The sequence below is a fragment of the Mustela nigripes genome, chromosome 6, assembly GCF_022355385.1.
Source record: "Mustela nigripes isolate SB6536 chromosome 6, MUSNIG.SB6536, whole genome shotgun sequence".
NCBI classification, from domain to species: domain Eukaryota; kingdom Metazoa; phylum Chordata; class Mammalia; order Carnivora; family Mustelidae; genus Mustela; species Mustela nigripes.
Genome location: NC_081562.1, coordinates 13994524 through 14016023, shown reverse-complemented (window position 1 = coordinate 14016023; position 21500 = coordinate 13994524). Strand labels below are relative to the sequence as shown.

The window sequence follows — 21500 nt, the reverse complement described above, 5'->3', positions numbered from 1 at the left end:
TTCATAAACTGTCTTTTAATTGTATAAGGCACTGGAACTACCAAGATGTGTAAGACCCAGTTGCTCACAGTCTTGCCTGTGGTCCCATAGACAGAAAGTGGACTAGGTTGGAAGACCCAGCTAGGGTCTTGTTCTTTCCTCAAGCCTCCCTCCTCCTCCCTCTCACTCTTCTGGTACCTAGCATGATGCCTTTCCCATGCACCTGCTCAGTCAGTCCTTGAGGGTCCAAACAGGTCATGGTTCAGAGCACAAGTCTTACAGTAAGACTACAAGTGTTGGCATCCTGGCTCTGCCACTGATGGGTTGTGTGGCTTTGGGCAAGTTACCCTTCCTCTCTGGTTTTAGTATCCCTACTTATCAAGGGAGATTATGATACTGTGTTTGCCCCACATGGCTGGTGATGGGTTGAGGTGGGGCTAAGGCACAACTGCTATTTGAAGGTTTCCTGGGTCCTTTTCTGATGCATTTTCTTTTCTCCAGGGGCTCTCTTGGGATTCTTAGGCAGAGATTTAAAGCTCCTGAAAGACCTGCAGCAGAATACATTTCCCTCCCTCCTTTTCCTTTTCATTCTCTTGAAGAATAGCTTTCTTTTTTTAAACAGAACAAAAAAGCATCAGTGAAAAACTCTATTCCACAGCAAAGCTTCCCACCATGAGCTCTCCCCTTCCTATTTTCACAAAGGTTGGGCTTTCCCCGCCCCCCCCCTTTAAAACTATTTCTGAAGGCCAATTCCCCGATAAGAAAGAAAACAAATGGATTTTCAGGTCTTGTAGTTCTAACACAAAAAATCTGGCTTCCCTTAGTCTATGGATCTGGGCTCCAAAAGATGTTTAGGAGTTAGTTGTTCCTATTCTCCAGGATCTCACTAGATCCTCCAAAAGGACCACTGGGACCAGAATTGGTCTCTTCCAGTAAGGTGAGGAGCTTCGTGTAAGTTCACAGCAGAGGTTGAGCCCCTGATACTTTTGTCCTCTGTTCCCTTCCTACGCTGGCTGAACTCACATTGTCCCTAAGACCTAATTCCTCCTTTACTTCCTCCTGTGAGCATGGTCTATATAACCTGAATGCTTGGCCTAGGAGTTTATGGCGGGGTCTGGGGCCTTGAAACAGGCCAGTATGGGAAATAACAGACCTATAGCCTCTGTTGAAGGGACATCAGGGAGTGCTGGGGATTGTGGTGTGCGGAAGCACATTTGCCTAGCTTACCCAGCACAGGTGCTCCTCAGCACATGTTTAGTATGCACTGGCAAAGTGGACTCAGAGCTTCTGGTTTTTCAGGAGAAGTTGGAAATCTGAATTTTTCTGAAAATTTGTCAATTACATAAAAGAAAAGAAAAGTGTGCATAAACCAAAGAAAATCCATCAGTGGACCAAATCTGGCCTTCAAGTTGCAGTTTAAAAATCTTCTTTAATCCTCTTCTTTAAAGACAGTTTAAAGGATACCTTGCCCAGCGTTCTTTACTATTCAGGAATCCCCTCTACACTATCTTTGAGATATGGTTGGGCAGCCTTCAGTAGAAACACCTATCACTCCCCCATGATTTGGAGATCAAACTTCATCAGAACTCACAGCTTTACTTGCTTTTTATCATCATAAGCTCCAAACTTACCACTTAGTAACTTCTAGCCTTTGGTCCTGAAGTCTTTTGGGTAGAACTCAACCTCATCTTCCAATGACTGACTGTTCTTCCTAGGCATGAACCGTGGAAGCAGATTGCTTTGGTTCAATTCTCAGCAATACTATTTAATAGCTGTGTCACCTTGGCATGTTGCTTGAACTATCAGTGCCTCAGTTTTCTTACCTGTAAAGTGAGGATAACAGTACCTACCTTATAGAGTCATATGACGGTTAAGTGAACTGATCTACACAAAGTCCTCAGTGTTTGTCAATATTATTTTCTTCTTCCCCAGGTTAAACATTTCAAGTGCTTTCCACTGTTCCCTGTACCCATGTTTTCCAGGGCTTCCAACACTCTGTCTGATCACTCTGTTTGGAGGGTAAACCAGTGTGGCTTCCGTGATCTCCTCCTCCTGGTATTCCCATTCTTACATAACCCCTCCCCACCCTTGAGTATGGGCAGGGTCTATGAAAAGTGAAGAAGAAAGGATGTATGTGATTATGCCTGCATGACCACACTGTATAAGACAGCAATGCCTGTTTTAGGAGGAGATGCATTCCTGTTGGCTTTGAAGAATCAAGTTGCCATATAATAAGCTGCCTATGGGGTCACATGGCAAGGACCCAAGGGTGAATTCCAGCCCATAGCCAGAGAGAAACTGGGAACTGAATGTTGCCAATACTCATGTGACCAAAGGAGTACATTCTACCTCCCTGGGCTAACATCTTGACTGTGGCCTTGCAGAAGACCCAGCAAAACAAGGCCTAGACTCCTGACCCGCAAAATCCATGAGATAACAAATGTGTGTTGTTTGACAAAAGCCACTAAAGGTGGGATAATATCATTGTGCAGCAAAAGGTAACTAAAACAGTCAACCATAGTAACTTTCCCACATTCACCCTACTTTGGAAATTCAAATATGTCAGCGGCCTACTGGAAACAGGAGCTCCTGAAATTGAACAGCAGATCACAGTAGGCATTATTTGCATGCTGTATGAGTGTGGCTGTGAAATAATGTCAGATCTCTTCCAACTGCGTTAGAGAACAAAGGCACCTGTTCCTATGAGAGCAGGGTGGGAGCCCCTACTGCTGGGCACAAAGTACTGGGCTAGATGTTGGGAAGCAGAGGACTCATGTCCCCCTTCTGTGCTGTCTCTGAACCAGACCTGCTCTTCAGCTCCAGAAACGATTATCTGGGGTGGGTGATACCTGCAGCTCATCTCTTTTCCTCCTAATTCTATTTTCTTTTTGTGCTAATTTTCTCCATGAAAAGGGAGTCAGAGGAAGAAAAAAAAAAAAAAAACCAACAGGTGACCTCACCTGTTAAAACTGGAGGGGATGCAAGGGAGCAGCCAGTACCACTCCATGTAATGGATGGTTCTACCAGGCCCCATGGCTCATACGTGGCAGAGCCAGGGCTGGAACCATGCCTTCCAACACCAGCTCTGTTTTGTCAAATTAAAACCTGCCATCTTCATACGTGGGAGTAGTAAGAGGTTGCCATTGTGGAGTTTTGGAGACATGCGCTGTCAGAGGGTTCCCTCCTTACATTCTCTTTGCTTTTGGGAAAATGAACTTGCTTCTCTGAACCTCAGTCTCTTCATCTATTACATGAGGCCAATGACACCTGCTTCACAAGTTCAGGAAGGCTGATGGGATAACATATGGCAAGTGCATGGCTCCAAACACATGGCAGAGAAGGGCGTGCTCCCATCACTGTGTTCTTATGGGAGGATTTAAAACTCTCACTCATTCTAGCTTGCACTCACTCATAAGGAGTACATCTACTGAGCAATGAAATTGTGTCTGATATTTTCCCAGAAGGCATTTTCTTAGATTAAAAGTTATCTAGTCGAGGTTTTTTTTTAATCTCATCCAAGAAGTCTTCTCTTGTTACCCCGACTAAAGGAGTTCCCCGCATGCTCCCTAGCTCCCAGTCACTCGGCTTTACCTTCTTCATGGCACTTATGACTGAAGTGGTTCATCTATTCGTTCCCATGTCCAGTGTCTGTCTCCATCATGCAAATATGGGCTCAAAGGCCAGGGACTGCACCTGTCTTGTCTGCTGCTGTATCTCAGTACCCAGAGCATGGTCAGACCCAGCATGGGTGCTCAGTAAACAAGGGCTGAATCAATGACAGAACCTGTCTTGCTATTTTTATAAGAATTGGCCTGAACGGGAAGGAGAAATCCAAGGAATCCAAACAACTTCAAAGAAGAAAAGAACCAAAGCATTCTAGCAAAACACTGCCTCATTTACATACTCTGCACTTTGACTTTCCATGTTCTGAGCACAGTGCTGAGCCGTCAAAATAGGGTGTCTCATGAATTCTCCCATTGGTCTTATGAGTTAGGTGCTCTTAGTGTCCCCCATTTATAGATCAGAAAGCTGAGAAGTGCTGAGAAGTGAAATCTTCTGCATAAATGCATACAGTTAGTGACAGGTAGAGTTGAGGTTTGGAATGCGAGCCCCAGAGGCTGATTTCCAGAGGCTGACTTTCTCTGGACTTCAAAGCTGATAGCACCCTTGCGTGTAGAGAGTGAACACTGAAATATTTAGAGGTAAAGAGGCATCATCTCCGCAGCTTACTCTTAAATTGTATATGGGTGTGTGTGTGTGTGTGTGTGTGTGTGTGTGTCCAAATGTGTGTGAGAGAGAGGGGAGGAAGAAGTGAGGAGGGAAAGAGGAAATATGTAGTATATGCAGTAATATGCAGTATATGTTAACACTCGGGGAATCTGGGTGAAAGGTCTCTGGTAATTCCTTGAACTATTCTTGCAACCTTTCTGTGAGTTGGAATTATATCAAAACAGAACACTTCTGAAAGAGCCAATGGTGGGAAGAAGATACAACTTGCATCATGATAAGGAAGGTGCAGATCCTGTTTAGTGAGAATGAAGTCGAGTGGGAGGGAGACTGGGGCAGACCCCGAGGCTTAAAAGGCCAGGCTGGGTGGTCAGGTTTTCTCAGGGACCTTGAGGTCCCTGAGATGACCCTCAGGGACGCAATGTTGGGACAGTGATAGGAGCAGTGGTGGCATTCTCAGTTAGCCATGTTTTGCCCATCCTCCAACACCCCTGAAGTCTTTAAAAGCCAGCTTCTTAATCCAGCTCCTTATTCCTGAAGTTACCCACAGGCAGGCACAGGTCCATGGTCAGGGACAGAGAGCATCCTTCCCCCAAGGTATGATTTCCACTCCAGTGATCCATGGGGACAACAGCCTTGATTGCCATCCCAGGGTGTGAAAAAGATGCTGAAGTGCTGGGCTTTCACACAGTCATGTAATTGTCCCCTGCAGAATCAAAAGCAGAAACTCTGCATATTCCAGATAGTACCCAGAGAGGATAATGAATGCATCCAAGGTCACACAGGTCGCAAGACTTAGATTAGAACACCAGTATCATGGGTCCCCTTCAAGAACTTACATTCTTATTTTTTGGTGCCACCATCATTATACAACTAAAGGGCTAATAGTTAGCCTTGAGTCCTGGTTCCTTCTCTTGAAATACAGACACCATCTTTCCACTATTTTCTAAAGTAGATGTCCACAGGGAAAGACTGTGCATACTTATCCCAAAACATGGATTCTGCCATTAGGCAGAACTTGGTGATATCAGTTCCTAGGGGATGACCTTGGACAAATGACTTAATCTCCTTGAGCTTGAGTTTTTGCATCTGGAAGATGGGGACAATGACATCTATCTTACTGAGTTGTTGCAAAGATCCATTATCCTAATAGATATTGATGAAACACTGATCTAGGTGTTATAGATATATCAGTGGATAAGACTGATGAGGGCCCCACTCCCAAGTAACTTCCATTCTAGTTGGAAAAGACAATGAATAGACATATAAACAAATAAGGCTTTTCCAGATAGTGATAAATACTGAAAAAAAAAAAATCTGAAAAATGGGATGATGGGAGCCATGAGTGACTGGGGATGGTTGTGCTACTTCAGCCATGGCAGATATCTCCGAGAAGATGACAAAGGTCTGAGCTGGAAGCTGAATAAGAAAGAGCTGGTGTTGGCAAGACATGGGGAAGGCCTAGGGAGGAGGCAGGAGAGCCTTGGAGCAAGGACAGAGCTCAGCTTGGTGAAAGGATGCTCCCAGCAAGGCAGGAACACAGTAAACTTGTGGGAGGGTGGGGGATATAAAGGCAATGAGAGCAGGGACAACAGCACACTGGGTTTGAAAGGGTGAAGCATTTGGAATTCATCTTAAATGCACTAGGATCTATAAAGTGTTTAAAGCAGAAGAATAACATCTGATTTTTCATGTGTATGAAGGCAGATAATATATGCGATGTTATGAGTATGGAACCTGGCACAGCATAGATATTTAATAAAGGATAGCTTTATCATTGTTTATCATTCCTAGGCAGCACCACTAATCATTATAGACTTCTAGAAGGTGGGTGGTCTGTGCATATCTTCATTTAAGGCGGTGCATCTGGATGCACCTGCCCAGAGGAGGGGGAGAGTAGCAGGAGCTACTCCTAGCTGCACTGACTTCCTCCCTCCCCCCTGCCACACTCTCCACCCCAAGGCAGATGTCAGCCACCCCTGCCAGGCCAAGGGGCAGCCAGGGTAGGATCACTGGGCCCCCTCCATCTGGCTCTAGCTCCAGGCTTCCAAGCCGCCTTCACGTTGCTGTAAAAATGCAAAGCATTCCAGCCATTTTAATTACTGGGCGTTGCATAAGCCAGCAACCAGTTCATACAAAGGAACAACAGACAAAAAATGATTTTTCAACATGCCTTCAGCCTCTCCCATCTTTTCCCCCCGAAATTGCCTCCAATCACTGGCTCCCAGGCCTTGAAAAGCACTCCAGGTATGTGCAATCTCTTTCAGAGTTTGTTGATGTGACATCAAGATCTTTTTTTCTCTAAATACTTGAGGCAGAGGCAGTTCCAGCTACCTTCAAGCAGTTTGGAAAGTTACTGGTCATATCCCTACTTGACATGTTAAGACTATTATAGGGGAACCATACCATATACACTGAGGCTTCATTATAAAGCAAAGTTCAGCATGTGGTGGGTCTGTCTAGGGACCAATCAGGAGGCTTTTAGTTTTTAAATTCCAAAATGACCTCATTATAAGGTACTCCCAACACATGAACCCTAAACAGAATATCCTGGTAATGCTAGGATGTGAAGAATTTCTTAAAAATTTGTAATATGATTAGAGAAGTTTCCAAGTTTCCTAATTCTAACTTTCAGTGATTTTCTCAGTACTTCTAAAACTCTTCCTTCACTAATAATTTAATCTACCAGTTTTATGGAGGACCTACTGAGTGTCAGGCATTGGGCTAAGTGCTCAGAAGAGAAAACTCAATTCACCTCTGTCATTAGCTCACTTTCTAAAGAGGGAAAATGCCACTGAAACGAACAGTCCCGAAGTACTGTAGTGAATATCAAGTCAGAGTTCATCCTTTATGGGTGGCACCGAGCTTGGGTAGAAGGAAAGGCCACTTGTAGGAGATGATGCCTAATAATAAGATTGTCTTAATATTAATACTGACAGTGGTCATTCATTGAGAGCTGACACTGTGTCAGGCATTCTGCTAAAGCCTTTCCACGTATCTTCTTGATTATTTCTCAAAATTCTGTGAGATAAACACTTAATGCTGTCCTTACTTTATTAGATGGGAAAATTGAGGCACAAGAAGATTACTTGTCCAAGAATATACAGCCAAGAAATGACAGCGGTGTACAGGTGAATATTTACCAACCAGCTCTCCAGGACAAAAAGCCTGACTTGTGGCATCTGCCAATTGCTGTGGCATAAATGCTCCCATCATGGCCAATTTTAAGTCACCAGCGGATGTCACTGGGAGCAGCTCACCATGATACGATAGTTCCACTGCAGACACAGTAGGTGGACATAGCCTCAAGGCCATAGATGAGAGTATAAAATGAAATAATTAGGAAGTGATGAGTTTTAAGTATTCATTATCACATTTCTAAAATAACTTGTTTGATTATAAGTCGATATAATTAAATTTTTAATAATGGCTGTGTTTAACAACTGACTCAAAAAATTCCAGGAAATCTAAGAACTGGGCTCTTAGGAGCCAAGGTGAGCTGGTTTCATCACGCCTTTCGATGTTTCAAGGCCCACTCTTTAGCCCTGGACAAGTAAGAGACAGCCAGGGGAGAGGAAGAGAGGCACTCCACGGCAAGGAAACAGCAGAACCAAGACCTAAGACATGGATATGAGAACAGAGCAACAATACCATTTAGTGTTTATAAAATGTTTTCGACTGTTCATCAGAGTACAGAGAGGTGATGAGATGTTCAGCATTGGACTCTGAACTTCAAATTCTGGTTCCACCACTTATTAATTGTGTGGTCTTGGCTAAGTTGCTGAACCTCTCTGTGCCTCAGCTTTCCTTTCTGTAAAATGGGCATGATAACAGCCCCTACCTCATAAAGTTGTGGAAGTTAAGTATATTTGTATCTATCAAGTACATAGAACAGGGCCTGCAAATAGGAAGTGCTCAGGTTTTAATTACTTAGCCCTTGAAAAATACCTATGTGAATTAGATGTTTGTCTTCCCTTTATAGAGTATAAATATAAGCTAGAGAGAAACTTGGTAGATGGACAATCAAGTGTTCTGATTCACCAGCTTTAGTGCTTATCCTAAGGGCTGGAAATCACACTGAACCCACTGAGTATTATTCTCCAGGAGGGTCTACAGAGGTGCTCACTGCCCTACTACGTGTCTCTTCCAATAGAGGCTACATCTGATTCATGTTCTCACACCCTTTGATCTTGGGTACAAGGTGTTCTGAGAAAGAAGACACACTGACGACAGGCACTGGTTGTCTGCTATTTTGTATACTTGTTACTTTCTGCATGCTCACCTTCTTTGGGAAAAAGGAAGCTAGTGGGGTGGTTAAGAGCATAAATTCTTGAGTCAGGCTGCTCTGGCTTCGAATCCCAGCACTGCAGCATCCTGACCATGTCACCTTGAGTAAGTTACATAAACTCTCCGTACTTTTGTATCCATATCTGAAAACAGGGATGGTGAGGATAATTCCATTTACCTCACAGTTTTTGCTACGAATTAATATACGCAAACTGCTTAGAAGAACTCTTTAAGAACTCACCATTATTACCATTTTTTTGTTATTGTTGTTGTTTTCTTTTCCTCTTCCTTTTACCTCATCCCTTCTTTGGGTATTACTTACATGGTCAAAGGGGATATGGGAACATGCTCAACCTTAATCAACCCAGATCATTAGACTGCAGGTTGCTTGAAGGCAGAGGCCTCATTCACCCCTACACCTATAGGGTCACACTCTGGTGCATATAGGTTCTCAGTGAGAATTTATCATGTGCCTTACTCACCACACCTCATTGATACTCATGAAAATCCTAGGAGGTATGAATCTCCCTTCCATTTTACCACTAGACATCTGAGGCTCCAAGACGCTAAGTAACTTTGTTCAAGGTCATGGTGAAAAAGTGAAGGATGAAAACCCAGTTTTACTGATGTCACAGGCCTTGGTCCTTGACCCCTTTGTCAGTCTCCTCCCAAAGTACTTCCCTGAGAAGTTTCGAGAGATCATAAAGTCTAACCTCCTTGGTTTTACTTTTGAAGAAAGGGGGTTCATGGATTTACTTATAGTCACCCAGATATTGTACGATGCAGAACTGGAAGAAAAACCTGGCACATGCCTCAATCTCATGCTTGAAATTTCAAGAGGATATGAAGCCATAGGCAATGGCTGTTAAAAACGTACCGAGCAATATTCTATCAGCTTGCTTCTAGATTCGGGGCCCTTTCTCTGTAATACAAACGTAATGTTCCTATGGAATCCATCCAAATTCTGAGTAAGAAAGGGCACACCTACACCAGCAGAAATTGCCTGCTCTGTGATTGCTCCTGCTTTCTCTCCACTGCTAACCAGGCAAAACAAGAGAAGCATCTCACCTGCCAGGTGATAAAAGTCCCTCTCCAGCCTTCAGTAGGAGGTACTGTGAGTCCTTCTGCTTGGTTCTAACAATGATCATGAGCTCTGAGCCCTCAGAGAAAACCCAGAAGACAAAGAGGAAATTATTAGCACTTCCAAAGTCCTGATGACCCTGAGGGTATAGCGATTTTCAGGCTCCAGAAATAGCATTGGTTTGGAAAGAGACCCCTGGGTCTGATTCACAGCTTTGCCTCTATCATGCTTATAAGAAACTGAAAATGCACTTAACTTCTTTGTGCCTCAGTTTTCTCTTTTTTCTTTTACCTTTTTACCCCCTCCCCTATTTCTCCCTAACCCAATATGTGTCCCATTCCTGCTATCAATTAGTTGATTTTTTGTTTTGTTTGCTTTTAAATTTCACAGATAAGAGAGATCATATGGAATGTGACTTTCTCTGACTTGTTTCACTCAGCACAATACCCTTGGGATCCATCCATGTTATTGTGTATGGGAAGATTTCTTTCTTTTTTATGGCTGAATAATATTCCAGTGTGTGTGGGGTGGTGTATGCTACAATTAATTTATCCATTCATCCATCAGTGGACACTTAGGTTGTTTCCGTGTCTTAGCTGTTGTAAAAATATGGCAGTGAACACAGGAGTGCATATATTTTTTTTGAGTTATTGTTTTTGCCTCAGTTTCCATAACCGTAAAACAGACATAAAACAATACCTATTATCAAGGGTTGTGAACATTGAAGAAAATACTGTATTGGAAATGACTCATTCATAGTTGGTACTCAACTAATGTGAGTCCCCTTCCCTTTTTCTTGTCTTAGAAATCCTTTTCAGCTTACCATATTACAGATGAATTACATAGTTCAGCTTACCATATTACATATTACAAGGCAGGGAAATAATTGTTTACCCTCAATTAGAGAAGACTGGATGATGGGAAGGTGATGAAGTACTAAAGGGTCTGATTTCTTGTCTTGCCTTTGTCAATAATCCAGTGTGAGTATATAAATGCCTACCTCTCTGGGCCTTTTTCCATATCTGAAAATCAGAGGGTTGGATTTGGTGACCTACAGTTCTCTCCTAGCTCTTACCATAATATGGGTTCCCAAGCATCTTCCCACTCCCTTGTTGGGTGATCCAGTGCTGTGATCTCACAGCACACTGATTCTCCTGTTGTAGTCTGTACAACCCACTCTTGTTTTCATGTCTTTCTCTCCCATGAGACTGGGAACTCCCTGAGGGCAGGACTGTGACTTGTTCACTGTTGGATCTCCAGCACCTAGTGTGGAGCAGTGGACACTTAATTAGCATCTGGGGGAATATCTGCAGGAAGAAAGGATGAAAGGAGAGAATCCTGTCCCTTTCCTCCAAAGACCTGATAATCACACCATGACAAACAAGTTGTGAGGCAAATAAAGATTGTCGGTGGAGCAATGTTAATGAAGAGTCCACCCACATCTTGGAAAGAAGGCTATTTATCTTCTGAGCTCTGAAGTCATAAATTCACACACCACACATGTGCTTGGCCATCTGTAGTAGCAGACTGAGACACAGTAAGGGGAACATTCAAAATCTAGAACCCGAACTAGTTGGCTGGAAAGAATCATTGAATGGTGACTATAATCTAAAACACAGAAACCAAATGGATTGTCAGATTCCCAGAGCAGAAAAAGTCTGGGTGGAAGAAGGGAAGAGTGGCAAGTTTGGAGCAGAGAAATAGGAAGACCAAAGATTCCAAAGTTGGCAATGTGTGTCTGGCATTGTTAACTTCTAGCAGGAGGGGCTCTTGCCAGTGGGTGTGAACATTATCACTCCCATGCCAAAGCCTTCACCTCAGTTCAGTGAGGAGAATTCTATAGTATCTCAGCTGAAAAGCCCTCCTTACAATGACCTCATTTCCTTTGCTCTGACTCCATACACAACAAAGCAACCTTCTGATGAGAAATTAGCCTCACACAAAGTCTTCTGATTCTAAGGAGGAAAATATGGGGGTCACATATGAGTGCCCTAACCTATGTGACAAGTAAATACTTCAGTAGAAGCAAAGACAATGGAATTGTGGTTGGCTTGCTGGTCTCTTATGAATCATAGTATCCCTGGGACTGATCAAGTCCGGGAACTGAACCCAGAGGAGTTTCTTGACTTAAAAAGCTAGATTCTAGAATCCCTGTAATGGTGAATTTGTGAAGGTAATACTCTGATCACCTCCCTCTTTATTTTCCCTGCTATTTATTGGTTAATTTATTCTTTCAATATTTGGCAAGTGCCTACGATGCGCAGATTCTGTGTTAGGCTCCCCAGATGCTGTCTAGAGGAGAGAAAGACCTATCAACCACTGGTGGCAACAGATTGTGAGAAGCACTGGGTGGAAACCTAGAGTGTATGGTGTGTGTGGGAAAGGAATGAGGGACAAGAAACCAAGGAGTGGAGGTCAATTTTATTGAGGAAGATAGAGGCTCAGAAAAACATCCATGAGGTGGTAACTCTAGCTGAATCCTAAAAGATAAGAATCCTTACAGATGAGATGGAGGAGGGTGGAGGGTGGATTCCAGGCAAAGAGCATAGTGTGAATAAGCCCTAGAGACAGGAAACTGACAGCTAGAACTTCAGGTTGGGTTAGGAGGAAGGAATGAGGGCATAGGTTTGAAGAGATAAGCTAGCACAGGGCTTTCTGTTGCGTAACTACAGGGGTAGCGATCACACTGGATTCTACGCCAATGGCCTGTCAAAGTGGGACCCTGGGAAGAGCCAGATCACAGCACAGGGCCTCATATGGCTTTCTTTGGAGTTTAAGACTCCATTCAGAAAGCCATGGAGGACAAATGAATCATTTTAAGCAAAGGACAGCATGATTTCACATTTATATTTGAAAAACTTCACATGAGCAACAGGGCAAAAGTTGCATTTGACAGAGAAAGACTCTGGACAGGGTGACGAATTATTTGACTATTGAAACTGTCAGCCAAGACTCTACATGGGCCTGATCCAAGGCAGAAATGGTGAGAATGGGGAGAAAGAGAGGGTAAGAAGAGATTTGTGGAGTGAGAATCTGTAGGACTTGGTGAAAGGTGGTGCCCTTGGTGCAGATGGGTAATATCATATCAGGGGAAAGACAGTGGAATCTTAAGAGGTGATAAAGGACCTCCAGGTGGGAATTATCCAAGGGGAAGCTGACTATTGACTGTAGCTCAGAGGAGACTGCTGCTTGCAGTGACCATTCCTGTGCACACAGCAGAGCAGTAGCTAGACCAGGGCACAGAATTAGCCAGAGAGTGTGGAGGCTAAAAGCCAGGGACAGAAAATTGGGAAACACCTACATTTCAGTGACAAGAGGAGTCCAAAGAGTCTGCCAAGAAGACTGAGAACGTACAGTTGGAGAGGTGGAAATTGAAAACCCAGAGGGACTAGAGTCTCAGCAGCCAAGTTTGAAGAAGGATGTGGTCAACCGTGTCAAATGCTCTTGGACCATCCCCATCACACAGGACCGGTCAACTTCAGTTTCAGCCAGTTCTGTTGAAGAGAGTTCAAGTGCCTTGCCAGAAACAGAATCTCCAACCCCATCAGACAGGAGACTGGTCATGCTGTCCATCCCATTCCCTCCCAAGCCATGAGAGCACCCAGCAGAGACACTCACATGCACCTTTTCTGCAAAGCTGCAGGTGCAATCTTCAAAGAAACCACAAGGCAGCTACTCAATTTTAAAGGAAAAACACGTGAACTCCACCAGCATAAGGAAGACATTAAGACAGGGTCGAGGAAGAGAAGGTCTCCCTCCACTTATATTACCATTCACAGAAATAATTGAGCACATAGTCAAAAATAAATAAATAATTTAAAAAAAATTTTAAAGCAAAAGCTGAATGAAATATTAACTCTGTTTCCTACCTCTCACCACCAGAAAACATGGGGTACAACATGTCTCTACAGCACACATGTGTTTTCTGACTTAAGAATCCCTGGGAGTAGCTGGGGTTGGAAGGAAATATGAAAAGCCCAGGTTTCAGGTAAATGCAGCCAGAGACTCTTACTGAAGGGTCTTCACTCCATGGCAAGACTAGTGGGGAGCTAGGGCAAGAGACATTTTGCAATTTTACTGCCACGAAATTGGCTCCAGATGGAAATGAGAAAAGGTGTTTACTCCCCGCTGGTGCCAGACACACAGAGAACCAGAAGTGCTTACCATCTCAGGTTCATAATACCCAGGGCTGGGCAGCAGCCCCACTGAGGGTCTGGCCAGGGCTCATGGTGATGGGTGGACCAGGGCTGTCTGCTGCTTGGAAAAGGCTATTTTGAATGTAATGACTTTCAGATGAGGACTGTGGGTTTGGGGGAAGGCATCGTGACTAGAGTCTAGAGGGGAAAAGGAAGGGAAGAAAAGAGGTGTTTCCCGAAGAGGCAACAGAACTGACAAATGTCTTGTCAGCAACTTCTTCTCATTTAATTTCCAGAGGCCAGCTCTGCCCCAAAAGAGTGGGATCGCAGCATTGTCTGCTGTGTTCCCAGATCTCCCAGTTCCCCCCAAACCCATGATTCACAAGTATGTAGCTTCCTGAGAACATGTCTCCCCTTGGGTTGACATGGGGCCAGCTTGGGGGTGGAGGAGCTGGGCAGCTGCGGACCCAGACGGGATACTGACTGACAGCTTTGTGGCCATTGTAGACGGGAGGGGTTAGTTTCACCCACTCAAAGTGGGTGACTAGTGTGGAATTGCCTCTCCCTTCCTCTCCAGGAGACTGGCAGAGACACGGGCTGAGGGAATGGGTGTTCGCTGGCTTATAGCGCCCCCTAGCACTGGTCAGAGGGATAGGGCTCTGTGAGCTCTCCAAGGCCTATCTGAATAGTGGGAAAGGGTTGGTTGGACCAATTAATTAGACTCTTTCAGCCAATACTTGCTGACTCTTTGTTAACAACACTGTCTTCAAGGGATTTCCTCTATCTAGGAAGGGAAACCGATGGATAAACAATCACATTCTTGTCGGCTAAGTAGTATGAAAGAAAGGAGCACAGGGTGCTGTGGGAACACACTGCAGGTGATTGATGAAGACTGGGGAGGGGGATTAGAGGAGGCTTTCCTGGGGCAGACGATATTTAAACTGCAACAGTAGTTCAATGCATTTTGAAAATAAAATATAGAGACAATAAAAGACATATTTCCTGACCTTTTAGTGCTTATGACCCAAGAAGTAAATAGACAGATAAACAAGTAATTAAAACAAGGTTCTCTCAGAAACAAGAGCTTCAGTCTCTCCTAACACTTCACCAGCACCATCTTTGTTTTCAAGGGGGGAACAGAGAGAACCAAATAGGAACTCACTAAATGTTGACTGAGAGACTGATGGATGTGCTTCGGTTTTGGACACATTTGATTTGTCTCAAACCTGTTTAAATGGCAAGATCTATCTTCCCTCCCTTGTCCTTGAGACTTTCCCATGGAACCCTAAGACTTTTTGAGCTGAGGGGAATCTTGGAGACCATTAAATTACAGCTTCCATCCAATAAACACAAACTGAAGTCTGGACAGATGAGGTGACTAGTCCACACAGGCAACTGTTCTTCTGCAACATTTGGAACCAATCTCAGTTCTTTTGCTTCCCCCCACCCCAGCCCAGCCTCTCTTTGTCCCCCAGAAATAAAGTTTCATGGATTTCTTTGCAGTAATGTGTTTGGAATGTTTTCAAAGTACTAAGTAATAATTTAGAACGGGAAACAATAAATACACAGGAGATAAACCTCTGAGGAGAATAGAGTGGCATTTGTCCTGATTGGCTCAGAGGTGGTTATTGTTATGATGGAGAACCTTTTAGTGAGGGCAGGTGGCATGCTTTACACACTGAACAAAGAGACTCTGAAACAAACTCATCTGCAGATCTGTCATGCAAATTCCAGAGCACGAGTGGCTGGAGTTTCCACAACTAGGGTGCAAACATTGGGTCATGCACTGCGGCTGGGGAAACTGAGGTCCACAAGTGCATGAGAGCCAGCTAAGGAATCACGCAGCTACAAAGCACTCCTGGCTTACCCACGAGCTTATCATGAGAGACAATTTTCTCACCTGTCTGAACCTTATCTTTCCCACCTATAAAATTAGGATGGGTAGTCTCTGAGGTCCTTTTAAAGGACGTCTAAATGTCTATGAGAGGCTTCTCAAAGATTCCAGCATCCCGTAACTTGATATGAAGGAGGTGGACATGAACTCACCTACCCTAGAAAAGTTTCAGGAAAGGGGAAATCAGGGCAGCCTGGTAGGTTGAGGATAACCCAGAGAGATTTGGAATTTCTGCAGTTCTTCTGAGGTTTACAAATCTATCCTTGTTCTTAGCTGTCAAGAGAAGGTGGGAGAGCCAGTACAGTACAGTCATTCTTAACCTTAGCTGCAAGTCTACTCCATCAGCTTATAAAATAGTCTTGAAAAAGTTATTCTTGGGGTGCCTGGGTGGCTCAGTGGGTTAAACCTCTACCTTCAGCTCAGGTCACGATCTCAAGGTCCTGGGATGGAGCCCCGCATCGAGCTCTCTGCTCAGTTGGGAGCCTGCTTCCCCATCTCTCTCTGTCTGCCTACTTGTGATCTCTCTCTCTCTCTCTCTCTGTCTCTCTCTTTCTCTCTCTGTGTGTCAAATAAAATCTTTAAAAAAAAAAAGAAAAAGTAATTTTTATATATTATTAAGTCTAAGGACACCTTGGCATCCAGACTGATGCCTGTGAGGTCTGCTTGCTGCACGGGCTGACCCTGGCAGTCAGGCTCTTCTTCACAAGGATTCATGGAGCTTGTTCTTTCTCTTCCTCAGGGTGAGGACTGAACTGAATTCTCATGGGTGGGAAGAGAGAAATCGCTTGAGTTAGATATTAGGAAGAACTTCCCAACTGAAAGGGAAACTAAACTCCAAAGATGCTGCATGGATCAGCTTTGGATGGGGAGCAAGAAGAAATAAACCCAAAGGCAATTTCATTACCTTTCAGCTGGAAAAACAATCAGATTACTCTTGGTGCTTACATAATTAAGTAGTTGCCAGAATCAAATGCTTCAGATGTTTTCTATAAGGAACCTGCTGCTTGAAGTTCAGCAAAAGTTACCTGCCTGATACTCATGTTCTAGATAGACTTCCCTTGAACAAAATATTGGCATTTTGGACAAAACTGTAAAGTGAGAAGAAAAAAAGAGAAGAGAGGGCCTTTATCATGTAAGACGCTTATCCCAAGTGGACTTGGTCTGGAAAGGCTTATAAAACCTTCCACATGACTGGCACCATGCAAGGATAAGCAAAACTCTCAAATCCCACAAAGTATGCCCTCATTCAACCCGGATCCTTGGAGTGGCCTTTGGAGTGTCCATTGTTCCAGACTCTATGGGCTGCTGGCCATACCCATACCCAAGTCTCCTGGGACCCTATTTTGTATTCAGAGAGCTAAAAAAGGAGGGTGGCCACGTATCTCAGGTCTCAAAGTATTTCTAATGTGATTGGGGGAAATGATACAATTATATTCCATGAAATAGTGAGCTAAGTGCTGAAGTAGACATTTAAAAAGGGAAAGATCTATCTGGGGCAGGCTACTGTTAGAGTTAAGGTGGAAAGGGGCTTAAAAGTTGGGAAGGGGATAGGGCAGAAAAATGTGGAAGCTTGATTCCTTCCTTATAGCTACAATTATTAAGGGGGGCATGGTGGCAAAGGAGATTAACAAATGTTTTTGGAAATACCATTTTCAATCAATTTTTCTGCTTCTGCCATCCCACTGTCACTTCTCGGAGGTGCAAATAGAGTCTGAGAAAGAAGTTGAAATTGCATTTCTGAGGATTATTTTGTTCCAAACTTTCTGCATATCTATAGCCAAAACATTCAAGTCTCTTTCTAAACAGAATGAGTTAGGAGAGAAAGAGAGAGAGACACACACACACAAAGATAGAAAGACAGAAGACTCCAGCTGCAAAAGGGCATCTGCACCGCGACAGCTAATTACTGCTAAAGTTCAGGGAAATAAAGTCTCTCTTCGGGTGCAAATGAGTGAATGGAGTTCCTGGCTGCTTGTCAAGTCATGTCACCTTTCTGTGCCAGTTTCCTCATCTGGAAAGTGTGAATAGTATTTTGTGTTTTTCCTATTGAAAAATTTTTTTTGTGAGATATAATGAGGTGTGGCATGGAAACTATAAGGTAGAATCAAGATATTACTTAATAATAAGGAGAGTCATAGTATTAGTTATTAGCAATTATCCATTATAGCTAGTAGTCTAAGATCCTGGATAGTTCTCTAGAATCTGGTGTAAGTTACCCCAGTTTTGGATCAATTCACCCCCAAATTCTTTGCTGAAGAATGGAGACTTGTCTGGCCTTGGTGAGATTACCATTTCCTCCTGCCCTTTCTACTCACTGCTTTTCAAATAAGCTCAGGGTCTTTACACTTGCCGTTCTCCCTGATTGGTGTTCTCTCTTCCCAGATTTCCTCCTGCTCCTTCTACTTGCTCAACTTTCAGGTAAAATGTCACTCCCTTAGAGAGACCTTCTCTCACTACCCCATAGAAAACAGTGACCGCTCCCTCTCCTCAGTGATTTCTAAACCATTCTCTATGTTTTTCCGTCTTCATGATACCATCACCGCAGGAAATTATTTGGTGTACTGGTGAATTCACTGATGCACTGCCTGAAACTTTCGTGGAAGCAAGGATTTTGTTGTGCTCATCAAACATCCAGAACAGCGTTTGTTGAATGACTTCACAATTTACTCTGGGTGAGCCCCCAGGGAAACAGCAGTCCGTTATAGCCAGCTCCAAAGGGCAGATTGCGTCCTCACCTCCAGAAAGGTCGGGGGTGGGTGTGTAGTTGATCCTTTCCCCTCTGAGCCTGCTCTTTTCCAGAGAAGTTGAAGAGTTAGCCTTTTCCCCTAGCCTTTCCACTAGGCGCAGACAGGGTCTCCAGGACCAAGGCCCCTGTGACCCTGTGACCCGAGGATGGCCGAGTGCTGTGGTGGGTGGCAGTTGATTTGGTTTGGGTCAGAAGTACTCAGAAGGGTGGATGTGTGGTCAGGGTACTGGCGAGGTGGGACACGGGAGCGCCGCTCCGGGGGTCACTCGGCAAGCGTAAGTTCAAGACACGTTCCATTTCACCCACTCGGGTGCCCACAGCCGCATTATTCCCTATAAGGATCTGAACGGTCCGGCCGGGCCCCGCCCCGGCGGCCCGCGCCCCCGGCCCCGCCTCTTTCGGAGGGCCGATGAGGTAATGCGGCTCTGCCATTGGTCGCAGGGGGCGGACGCCGTGTGCCCGAGAGGGGGTGCCCGGGGGACCCGCACTATATCACTCAGCCGCCCGGCAGCGGCGCAGAGCGGGCAGCGGGCGGGCGCTCAGACGGCTTCTCCTCCTGCTCGTCCTGCTCCGCCCCAGCTCCCGCTCCTGCACCCGGAGAGACCTCCGGCCCGCAGAGTCGTGCGCCAGCGCTGAGGCAGCCTCGCCTTGTCCCGTCCCGTCCGGCTGGGCACTCCCGGGGCAGCGCGCCCGAGGCCAAAGTTGCCTCGCACAGCGGAGCAGGAGAGCTCGGGCTGCAGCGGCCCCTCCAGCGGCGCGCACAACTTTGGAGAGGCGAGCAGCAGCCTCAGCAGCGGCAGCGGCAATGACTCCCTGGCTCGGGCTAGTCGTGCTCCTGGGCAGCTGGAGCCTGGGAGACTGGGGCGCCGAGGCGTGCACATGCTCGCCCAGCCACCCCCAGGACGCCTTCTGCAATTCTGACATCGGTAAGCGCTCCGGGTGTCCCCGCCAGAGCCCCTGCGGTGCCCGCTCTTGCGCTGCAGCCGGGAATGGGGCGCAGCTCCGGGTGGCATGGCAAGCCCCGCTCCTTTTCTCTGCCTGAGCCTGGGGTGGGGTGGCGAAACTCCGTTGCTTTGGTCGGAGGATATGGCATAGCTGAAGGGGCAGATGCCCTGCAGAGAAAACCTGCAGTGGCTGAGTGAACCCCATGCAGCTTTTGCTCTCCTTTTAGGGCGTGAGGTCCCTTTTGGTCCTTTTGACATATGGGAAATTTCCCTTTTTCACTATCACGTAGGAAGGGCTGGGGGAGAAGGGTGGAAAAGGATTCCTAAAACGTGGAATGCCAACTAACTAAAGTACTGGGATGTTCAGTAGTTTTTAAAAAGTTGCCAGCCATGTGCACAAAGTTGCAGGGGAATCTTGAAGTTTTCTGAGTTTGCATTTTCTCCTGCACCCATGAAGTTCATTCTTTTCACTGAGACCCAACCCAGCCTCCCACTTCCCAGGCAAGGGCTAAGGGAGCTTCTTGGACTGCCAAGTTTGAGTGGATTTAAGGGGGGAAATGAGAAGAAAGCTGTGGGGTTGACCCTTTCCCGGAGGAACCGTATTTGAGAGTGTTGATAGCAAGCAGGAGGTGGCGTGTGTGAGGGATCACTTATCACATAGCTGTGAGAATTCACAGGAAGGCTATTTTTTTTCCTTGAATGTGTGTGGGGAGGGGGAGAATGAGCAGTGGAAAACAGATTTGTCACCAAAAGAACAAAAATGCCAAGGGTCCCATCATGGTGACAATTCCAAACTGGACTTGGTGTCTTGATTAGAGACTCAGCAAGAGGTAGAACCAGTTTTTCTCCAGGGCCTTGCAAGTGTCCTGGGAGAACTTGTTTGGGAGTGTTCGGGACACTTGTGTTTGGATGGCCAGAGGTGGAGTAGCAGCTGGAAAACATCTCTCCTCTACTTTCCAGCTCATAAAGCATGCAAGTCCAGTGGCCCCTGTTGTGTGTGTGTATGTGTGTGTGTGTACTCGGGTTGGGGTGGGGTGGGGCACAGTCTAGCTGCCCTCTGCCTGTGTCGATTCAGAGGTGAAGAATGGAGCGTGTGTGTTTTAAGTCATAAAGAAGAAGGAAAATTTTCCACTGGGTCCTGGGTGAGGGCCTCCACAAGTGTGCAGCAGGAGAGGAGGGGGAGGAGACAGGAGCCTGGCAGACGAGGCAGCCGAGGTTGGGAGGGGCACTGCTGGGGGGCCCTGCTGAGCCTAGGAGAAGTCAGGGAGGTTGGTGACCAGAAGGTCAGTCCAGTTGGCAGGAGTGGGTGTTTATGTGACCTGGGGTCACCCTTGTTAGAGGCTTCCTGGGGACCATGCTGTGCACCCTTCCCTTTCCCCGGGGGAATCCGGCTGGCCCCTCCGTTTGTGGATTGCCTGAAGGATTCTTTTGGGCTGCCTGAAGCCTGGAAGGTTTTCTTCCTTCTCCTCTGACTGCTCCCACCCCAATTCCACTTGGCCTGTCCTCCTCCCCCCACTGGTAACATTCCCACCTGAGTAGTGCTGGGAGCTGCTGCTGCTACTGCAGGTGAGCTCTGGTTTTGCTCCGTGAAGAGGCCACGAGGCTGACAGGTGGATTCAGGGCACCCTGTTCTGCTGGGCAATGGCTTGGGTGTGTTCGCTTGGATTTTTTGGTATGTGGGGAGAGGGAGACCTCATGACTCCCCCTTGCCCTTGGCTTTTGGGTTTTCACCTTGGAAGTTCACCAGAGAGCAGTGGACACAGCAACAAGGAGACCCGGCTTTTAATGGTTGCTCTGACGGACTCTTAGGTTCCCTGCTGTGGGTCTGAGCTGATGCAGAAAGTTTCTTGTAATTTCTCTGGACTGATTTAACAATCCCCACCCTCGATAAACTGCCCAGAGAAAAGCTAAGTTAATAGGAAGTACCCGAAGACCAGAACATTGTGGTAGTGAAAATAAAAAGGAATCAAAAAAAATTTTTTTCGATATGCTGGCACCAATCCAAAACTGTTCTGCCTGGGTTTGGTGCACTGCACTAGTGGTAGGGATGAGATAATGCTTTTCAAAATGGGAGGTGTGGATGTGGACTGCTTGCTTGTTGACCTCCGCTGCCTTACAGTACGCAGCTGGTGTCCAGTAGGTGGCTCCCAGTTTTCCTAGCTGAAGAGCCTTTCTGTTTCCAGTCTGGCTTGAAGCTCTGCCTGTC

The 21500-nt window shown here is 45.7% G+C and overlaps 2 protein-coding genes across 3 annotated transcripts in view; one reads left to right on the top strand and one right to left on the bottom strand.

Moving 5' to 3' along the window:
• SYN3 (synapsin III) overlaps positions 1-21500 on the bottom strand; it is a 453479-nt gene that overhangs the window by 225900 nt on the left and 206079 nt on the right. The window lies entirely within an intron of this gene.
• TIMP3 (TIMP metallopeptidase inhibitor 3) overlaps positions 18829-21500 on the top strand; it is a 56814-nt gene continuing 54142 nt past the window's right edge. Inside the window, exon 1 of the mRNA XM_059402158.1 lies at positions 18829-19276. Coding sequence (XP_059258141.1) covers positions 19156-19276 — 121 coding nt within the window. The 5' untranslated portion in view covers positions 18829-19155. The remainder of the gene's footprint in view (positions 19277-21500) is intronic.